At 32.0% G+C, this 8859-nt stretch overlaps 1 protein-coding gene across 6 annotated transcripts; it reads left to right on the top strand.

Annotated features, from left to right (window-relative positions):
* Positions 1-1746: 1746 nt before the first annotated feature.
* LOC107460512 (calcineurin B-like protein 7) lies at positions 1747-6114 on the top strand. 6 transcript variants are annotated; one of them, XM_016078879.3, is made up of 9 exons: positions 1747-1903; positions 3839-4038; positions 4162-4244; positions 4356-4415; positions 4529-4637; positions 4736-4788; positions 4993-5073; positions 5161-5273; positions 5553-6114. In XM_016078879.3, the coding sequence occupies exons 2-9, from the start codon at positions 3936-3938 to the stop codon at positions 5620-5622; spliced, it is 672 nt and encodes a 223-aa protein (XP_015934365.1). In that variant the 5' UTR covers positions 1747-1903; positions 3839-3935; the 3' UTR covers positions 5623-6114. The 6 variants fall into 6 exon arrangements, with proteins under 6 accessions (XP_015934365.1, XP_015934368.1, XP_015934366.1 ...); XM_016078882.3 differs by having other exon boundaries at positions 3839-4017; XM_016078880.3 differs by lacking the exon at positions 1747-1903 and adding an exon at positions 2120-2535.
* Positions 6115-8859: the final 2745 nt, after the last annotated feature.

Genomic DNA, 8859 nt, shown 5'->3' on the forward strand with positions numbered 1-8859 from the left:
AGTTTATAAAATAGGCCAATCGGATGATTTTTATAAACAATACAACTAAGCAGTAAATGAAACTCAATTTGTATTCGGTCAATGGTCATTAAAATCCATTATTTAAATGAATGTAAAAATTACATAAAGCAACACATAAGTATATATAACTTTAAAAAATAAGTTTTTTTTTTATTAAAGAATAGAAAGCTGAACTTTTTTGTTAGAAAAAAGCAACTCACTGTCTAAATAGGAAAAGTATTAAATAATTAAAGTAGAAAAAAAAGTATACACAATAACACAATCTTTATAGTAATAGTAATATAAATAGGGAGACTTTTTGTTAACGCGACGTTTATATATTAATTTTGAGAGTTTATTTGTTTAAGTGTTATTATTAAAAATTTTTAAAATTTTATTTATAAATTATAATTTATTATTTATTTAGGTTATTATTTTTAAATACGTATTTTTAGATTGGTTTTGGTCTCTAAGATTTAGGGTTAGAATCAAATTCGTCCTCAATGTTATTTTAGATTTAAAATCGTCCCCAACGTTTTATTTGGTATTAAAATCGTCCTTTTGACTTTTTATGGATAAAAACACCTTCTACCACCATCATCTTTACCACCACCACTACTTCCCTTACTCCTACCAAATACTAATAATCAAATTAAAAAACACTAACAATAACACATTGTTCAAATTCAGAAACAACATCAAATTCAACAACAAAATCAATACACAACAACAATAAAATAAAAAAATAACAAATCAAAATTAGAAGCAGAAGCAAAAACAGAAGCAAAAGCAGACGCAGACCCGGAAGCAGAAGTCGATGTCAAAGCCAAAGCAGAAGCCAAATCCGCGAGGTTGGTAGCAACTAGAGGTGTTTATAAGTTGGGTGAAATCGGGTTTGATGTGACCCGGCCCGAAATATATACCGGAACTATTTGTTAGACCCGAACTCGGTTCTAGATCTAATGAAACCTACACACTTTTGAACCACGATTATACCGGATAAAAACCAAGTGAAAACCGGGCTGTTAACATTATTGATATCATTAATATTTTTTATTATTTTCAATTTTTTTTAAAAATACATATATCTCGTTTACACTGTATATCTCGTTTACAGTATAAACAAGATAAATACGAATTGCATACCCCTCTCTTATCTCGTTTATACGGTAAACGAGATACATACAAAATTATATTGTTTACAAATGTAAACAGAATAAGAGAGGAGTATTTATTTTGGTAAATATTTTTTAAATTATTTATTTTAATAATTATTAAATTTATTTTATTTATTTAAATAACAAATCCACTTATTTTAGTAACTCATTGTAGTGTACATGTAACCTTATTCAATAAAAATAATATCACCTATTTTTTCTTGTATATAAAATTGAAGAAAGTTTCACAAAGATTTGGACCAGATGATGGGCTGTCAAGCAGACTAATTTGTTCCATTTAAATTTGTAAATTTAAACAGATGTACTAATGATCTATTAAATATGACAAAAACTGTCCTAAGGAGTGATGACATCTCTTTTGATCTGAAATTGATATTAAATTTGTTAGGATATTTTTATTATAATTTAATAGGTTATTATGTTGAAAATTAAGATATTTTAAATACGTAAGTGGAATTGTTAAAAAATTAAAAACAATAAAAAGAATGAGAAAAATTGAAATAGAGTAAACGAGCAAATGTGTTGGTGTTAGTTTAACTGTTTAAGAGAAAAAGGTGAGGCGGACCGCGCCTAAATGGATGGTTGCTTGTGATTTGAGATTATAAATATTCATTCATAAAGCCACCGCAAAAATGAAACTATAACAATAACACTCCAAAACACCTTCTTCCCTTCCACGTCATTTCCATTCAAGAACCTCACGTCCGACGTCCGTCGCCCATCAGGTATATTCGCACTCTTCTTCTTCTTCTCGAATATTCCAATCAAATTGTATTCGTTATATCAGCAACGAAAAAATCGTTTCGATTCATACGTGCAAATCTGCATTTCAAAGCTACGCCTACGAACGAACGAACGAAGCCATTTCTTCTTCTTCTTCTTCTTCTTCATCTTCTTCTACACTGCCATATGTAGGGTTGTATTGATTTCTCATCTGAATCTTGTGAATAATTTACATTAAATTAAAATATTAGTAGAAATTGAGCATTACTAATAAGAGGTTGAGAATTCAAATTCGAAGTAAACTTTAATTTGGTAATACTCGTGAGTCATGAATGACGAAAAGGTTAATTATTTAATAGATGGCCTCGTGTACTGTGATCTCATTGATATTTTTCAGAAAAGCGGTGCGGATATGCATTTCAAATTCAACGAACTAAATTAATGCCTCTGACTCTGATTTTGCCATTATTATCATCACACCTACCGCCTCTTGGAGACGTGTTTCACAGCTTCAGTCTCCTTTCTCTTATTCTTTCAAGCAAAATAAAAAATTCTGATTCCTCTTTTACAATGGAAGCAAGATCTACTCCCCTGGCCTAAGCTTCCTCAGTTACTGTGTTTTCTATTCTTATAGGTTGTATCTATATTTCAAAATAGAGTACAATTTTTAATTTTTTTCCCTTTTTGTCTACAAAAATTAGGATATTGCTTATTCTTTCATAGATTCCTCGTGAACTATTTTTATGTCGTTTATTTCTTTAATATATGAGGCGTCCTTTTAGATGCTATTGTTTATTATTTCGACTTGTTCTGTAACTGGTTGGTTCATCAATAAGGTAACGTGGCTATACTATTGGACATGTTCTAATAGTGTGGCCAGCAATGAATTAATAAGTACCTAGCTTATTTTGATTTTTTGTCTGTATAGGTCTCAATTATCTCTTAAATGTTAGAGTAATGTTATTTTATCATGAATATTTAATCAGAGTGCATGTCAAAACTGAATGAAGTATGATAACTAAATCCAAAAAAAAAAAAAGAAAGTAATGTTTTTCCTTTCAGTATCTGTGTAATATTAATGTAATGGCCATTTGTTTCTGAATAGGACTTGGATTTTACATAATTTTTCATGTCCCTTTCATTCAAAATTATAGTTTTGCAATCAATCTGAGCCGTCAAAATTGAACAAAGGCGATGCGTCCAAATAAACTTGTTAAATAAATTTATTTAAACATATTTTTCCTCCAAAATCATGAATCTTTTAACAAAGCTAAATTAAAAATAAAATAGCCCTTATTTAAAAAAAAAACAGATTAGTTTCTTGCAAGTAGCATTAGTTTTTTTCCGTTTTATGTTTAATTTATAGTGCTATATGTACTACATAGAAGGCTTGAGTGTGTTGTGAGGAAAAAGATGTAACCGTCCACAGAGTAGCATGAAATCATGTTTGGCTAATCAAATTTGCCTCTGCCTTTGTAGATTTTTCCTTGAGTACACTTTTTGCTTCATCTGCTCTGACTTTTTTTGAAAACTACCCAAACTAAAAAAGTTTTGAGCCGTCTAGCCCTATCAAATTGATTCTAGTTCTAATTTGTTACAAATAATAATAATAAAAATAACAACTGTGTATTTCACCAACTGTACATCATAGTTTGACTTATGTTTCTGCTAACTACAGTGATTGATCCATATAATACTCTAACTGTAGTTGTACTTTAATGCACTCTTCCAATTAGAAATTTAGAATAAGGTTCATGAGTTGTTATCATTCCTCAAATGATGCAAGTAATATGACTGATATAATTTATGTTTTTTATTCACAGATTGTAGTTTCTTTATGTCAGATATTATATCTGTGTACTATGGCTGAATTGTTTATTTACTATGTATGGCTGTAAATTGGTTATTTATTAACTCCTTAAACACTTTCTGTTCAGATACTCAAGCACCAAGTTAGTTCTAGTAGCTTCATTGGGATGAACAAATAAGATTGCTGTCAAGAAAGTTTGGGGAGTGAATCTTTCTTCTATTCTAATGGGATGCAAGTATTCAAAGAAAGTCATAAATAAAGTACCGGGTTACGAGGAACCCATTGTTCTTGCTTCTCAGACACCTTGTGAGTATCCATCATCAGCTGGTAAACTCTTGAAGCTGTACTTGAGAGGAGCATTAGCTAAACCATAGATTTACATCATCATATCCTCGATCTTAACAAGCAATTATAAAAGGTTTTTTGTCTATTATTTTCTGTTCTTTGCAGTTAATGTGAGTGAAGTTGAGGCCTTATATGAGCTTTACAAGAAGTTGAGCAATTCAATTATTGCAGATGGTCTTATTCACAGGGTGAGTTTTGCACTTCTTTTCCCCTCTAGATATGTCAATTGTCATGTATCCCTAATTTTGGTACTTGGATATTAAGGTTACCACATTTCTGATCATACATTTTAATTTCAGGAAGAATTCCAACTTGCACTCTTCAGGAATAAAAACAAGAGAAATCTGTTTGCGGACAGGGTTTGTAACTTTGATCTAATCGTGTATCTATGGTTTGAAAGTGTTTAATCTTAGCTTTGTTTCATGTTTTAATCTCCTGCTAATGCACGATCACTTTTGTTTCTCATTTGTAGATTTTTGATCTATTTGATATCAAGAAAAATGGGGTCATTGAGTTTGGAGAATTTGTTCGATCATTGGGTGTATTTCACCCAGATGCATCTATGGAAGACAAGATTAAATGTAAGATAGAACCCCGACAAAATAATATATTGGACTGCATAAATGGTTTATATTCAATTATTCATCATTGTATTAAGTTGCATATAATGATTTTGCAGTTGCTTTTAGGTTATATGATCTAAGGCAGACAGGGTATATTGAACGTGAAGAGGTATAGTACTTTTTCTATTCCTTTAACAAATCAGCATTAAATATTAGCGGCTAAGTTTTCTTGCTCTTTGAAATATATGAATCTTCTATTATTATCGTTAGTTTCAATATTTTGTATGCATATATTATCAAAAAGAAATTCCCTATCATGCTTTTTGGTTCACTTTATTATTGCATTGCTTAAAGTAATAATGGTTTCATGCAGTTGAAGGAGATGGTGTTGGCACTTCTACACGAGTCTGATCTTGTGCTTTCAGATGATATCGTGGAATCCATCGTGGATAAGGTTATTAAGATTCCTTACCTTAATTACTACTTTTCAAGTTCTCTTTGAAATTGATGTTTCTAAAATTGTATATAATTTCCTCCACAGACTTTTAGTGATGCTGATACAAAAGGTGATGGAAGGATTGATCAGGATGAGTGGAAAGCATTTGTGTCTAAGCATCCATCCTTGATAAAGAACATGACTCTACCATATCTAAAGTCAGTATAAGCTCCTCTCCATGAACCTTAAATGTTATTCCATTCCTTTTAGAAGAACTGTCAAATTTGGGCAAGTGGTACATTAAGGAGTCAATGTGTCTAAACCATTCATTGAATTGTCTAGACATTAATCCTTAAATTAATATACCACTTTGTCCGAATTGAAAGTTATGTAGAAATATAATATTATATAATAATAAATGTATGTAAGTAACATATGGTTTTGAATTTTGATGACTGAGTTTCATCTCATGAATGTTTGCTCCCCCTATCTTGCAGGGATATAACCTTAGCATTTCCCAGTTTTGTTGTAAATTCAGATGTTGATGATGCAGATGTATGTGTATGATGCTTTGGCTTTTATCAAAGGGTGTGCCTTTGAAATATTATTACTTTCAAGACTTGTGCTTAAAATTAAAAGTGGGGTGTAAAGTTTGATGGTTTAGTTGCATGAGTAAAATTACACATGGAAAAGTTCCATGAAAATTTCATCCCCATTTTTAACCTCGAACCGAACATACCTAAGAGATAATATGAGATGAGATGATCTCTCCTGCGGTGCTGTTGTGTCGTTGGTTTCACAAGAAAGCTTCAGAGAAGAACTTAGTTTTGCAGGAGTTCATGCTACTATGTGAGGTTTTCTCTAGTGCGCACTCTATCTTGGGTCAAATAATTGTTCACTTGAATTGCAAATTCAAGTGCAAGGCTAGCTTTAATTTTGAGCATTTATGTATATAGCAGGGGTAATGTAATTAGTTTTATGTAACTTGATCCCAGCAATCTTGGTTGATGTGAAGAATTTTGAGTAGGACGGGTTTTGATACTATCCGACTCTACTATACTTTTTCCCCACTCATTTTTTTTTACCAATAAAATTTATTATACAATATAAAACATTCAAGATCATAAAATGGTATTCTAAAATACTAGATATTGTTTATAAATTTGAATATACTTGAAGAAAATATAAGTGTTTTGAAATATTATAAATGCTGTGTCTATTAAAAATAAGCTATTATGTATAAATGCGTTATTTATTTTATTTTTAGTATATATTTTAACATGAATTTTATTTAAATAACTAATTTAGTGATTGATTTTTTAAGTATATAATTTCTCTCACATTAATTTAAGAAACCCAATCACTAAATCCATATTGTTGAGCCCACATCATAGTTGGAAGAAAGTTGCCCGAATCAAGCCAAACCCAATAACCCATAAAGGAATAAACGAGAAACAGTTAAACCAAATTGCTATTTTGGATTCTACTCTTCTAAAGTTATTTAGTCATTTTAGAAAAAAAATTGAATTAATTTATACCATAAATCACTCTTAGATTAAAATAGTAGGACTCTAATGATCTCTGCGGTATTCTAGGTGTTTATCTCAACTCAAATGATCAAAGTAGAATAGCTCAGTTTATTGAATTAACTTCAATTACCCAACAGTTTGATGGTAAAATTGTGTTAATGGGTGATTTTAATGTCATTTCTAATCAATTGAAGAAATTAGGTGGGAATGTTAAATCTCTTTCTTCTATTGAAACTTTTAACAGTTTTATTGATGATAATTCCCTGATTGATATTGGCATGGTCGGAAGACCATTCACTTGGTTGAATAGGCGGAGTGGTGATGAATTGATACAGGAAAGACTGGACCGATTCCTAGTAGGAGTTGATTGGCAGCAACTCTATCCCAATGCATCGGTTCTTAGACTATCAGAATCAGGGTCGGATCACTCCCCTCTTCTTTTAGACTCTAATCCGAGAACTGAGAGATCTAAATAGCAATTCAAATTCTAAGAAAGATGGTGTTTCAATGATGAAATAAGACAGATTGTTAGAGAAGTTTGACACGAACAGTTGATGGTTCAGCCATGCATATCCTAGCTCAAAAAATAAAGCGTTGTCGGCATCAGATTGTCAGATGGCAGCAAGAACACAGATCTAATTCGAAGGTGGAGATTGATTTACTACAGTCTGAATTAGAGGAACTTCGTTTAGCAGGAATTCATGAAGGCGACATCATTTCAGAAATAGAGGACAAACTTGAAAAAGCATTGCAAATGGAGGAATCTTATTGGAAAGATAAGTCTAGAGTCAAATGGCTCAAATCCGGTGATCAGAATACAACTTTCTTCCATCAGAAATTTAGAAATCGAACTCGAATGAATAAAATTTGGCAACTAACTGGCAGTGATGGTGAAATGGCTACTTCAAATGCTGGTATTGCTTCTGTGGCTGAATCTAATTTTAAGGACATCTTCTCCTCCACTTGTCATGAGAACTCTGAACCTCTGTTTACTGAATTTGAACCTAAGGTTACAGCTCACATGAACCGTAAGCTTCAAAGATCAGTGAATATGGAAGAAGTGAAAGGTGCAACATTTAGCATTCATCCTCAAAGTGCTCTAGGAGATGATGGTATGACAGTAAAATTTTTTCAAAACTTCTGGAACATACTTAGTGGTGATGTGCTTCGAGCAGTTAAGAGCTTATTTTCAGGGGGCAGAATTTTGAAGGGTTTTAACCACACTCAGATTTGTCTTATTCCCAAGATTTCTAATGCTAAAGATATGACTCAAGTAAGACCAATAAGCCTATCTTCAGCCTTTTACAAGATTATCTCTAAAGTACTTGTACATAGACTTCAGGATATGATGAATAGACTGATTAGTCCTACACAGAATGCTTTTATTGAAGACAGATTAATCTCTAATAATATTCTAATTGCTCATGAGTGTATGTATTACTTGAAGAACAAAAAAAGGGGACTCAAAAATAAAATGGCGCTAAAATTAGATTTGAGTAAGGCATATGATAGGGTGGAATGACACTTTCTTTGGTTTATATTGAAGAAGTTTGGTTTTAACTCTCGATGGATCATGTGGATTCGAGAATTAGTGACAACTGTTTCTTATTCTGTCATTGTGGAAGGACAACCCTATGGTTTCTTCAAACCAAATAGAGGTATTCGACAAGGAGATCATCTATCTCCCTATCTTTTTCTTTTCTGTGTAGAAGGTCTCTCCTTCTTGCTACACAAGGCAGAATAAAACAGACTAATTCAGGGTCTTCAGATACATAGGCGATGTCCCAAGGTCAACCACCTCCTCTTTGCTGACAATTCCATCTTATTCTAGAAGGCTAATCTTGAAGCATGTTCAAACATCTTGCATTTATTGCATTCTTATGAAAGCATCAGTGACCAGAGGGTAAATCTTAATAAATCTGTTGTATTCTTTAGCCACAACACTCTCTCCACTACTCATATACTACTGGCTAACTCTATGAATATTAATCATATTGGGGCTCAGGATAGATACCTTGATTTGCCTTCTACAGTCTCTAAATCGAAAAAGGCTTCTTTTAGTATGATCAAAGAGAAGGTTAGAAAAAGAATCCAAGGGTGGAAGCGCAATCTTCTATCATCAGGTGGTAGATAGGTATTACTTAAGATAGTAGGAGAAGCTATTCCTATTTATACATTGTCTTGTTTCAAGTTGCCTGATGGTTTAATTTCGGAAATTCACTCTGTACTTTCTCAGTTCTGGTGGGGACAAAAAGGTTCTGAAAGACAGATGACT

This window comes from Arachis duranensis, chromosome 8 (assembly GCF_000817695.3).
Source record: "Arachis duranensis cultivar V14167 chromosome 8, aradu.V14167.gnm2.J7QH, whole genome shotgun sequence".
Classification (NCBI taxonomy): Eukaryota; Viridiplantae; Streptophyta; class Magnoliopsida; order Fabales; family Fabaceae; genus Arachis; species Arachis duranensis.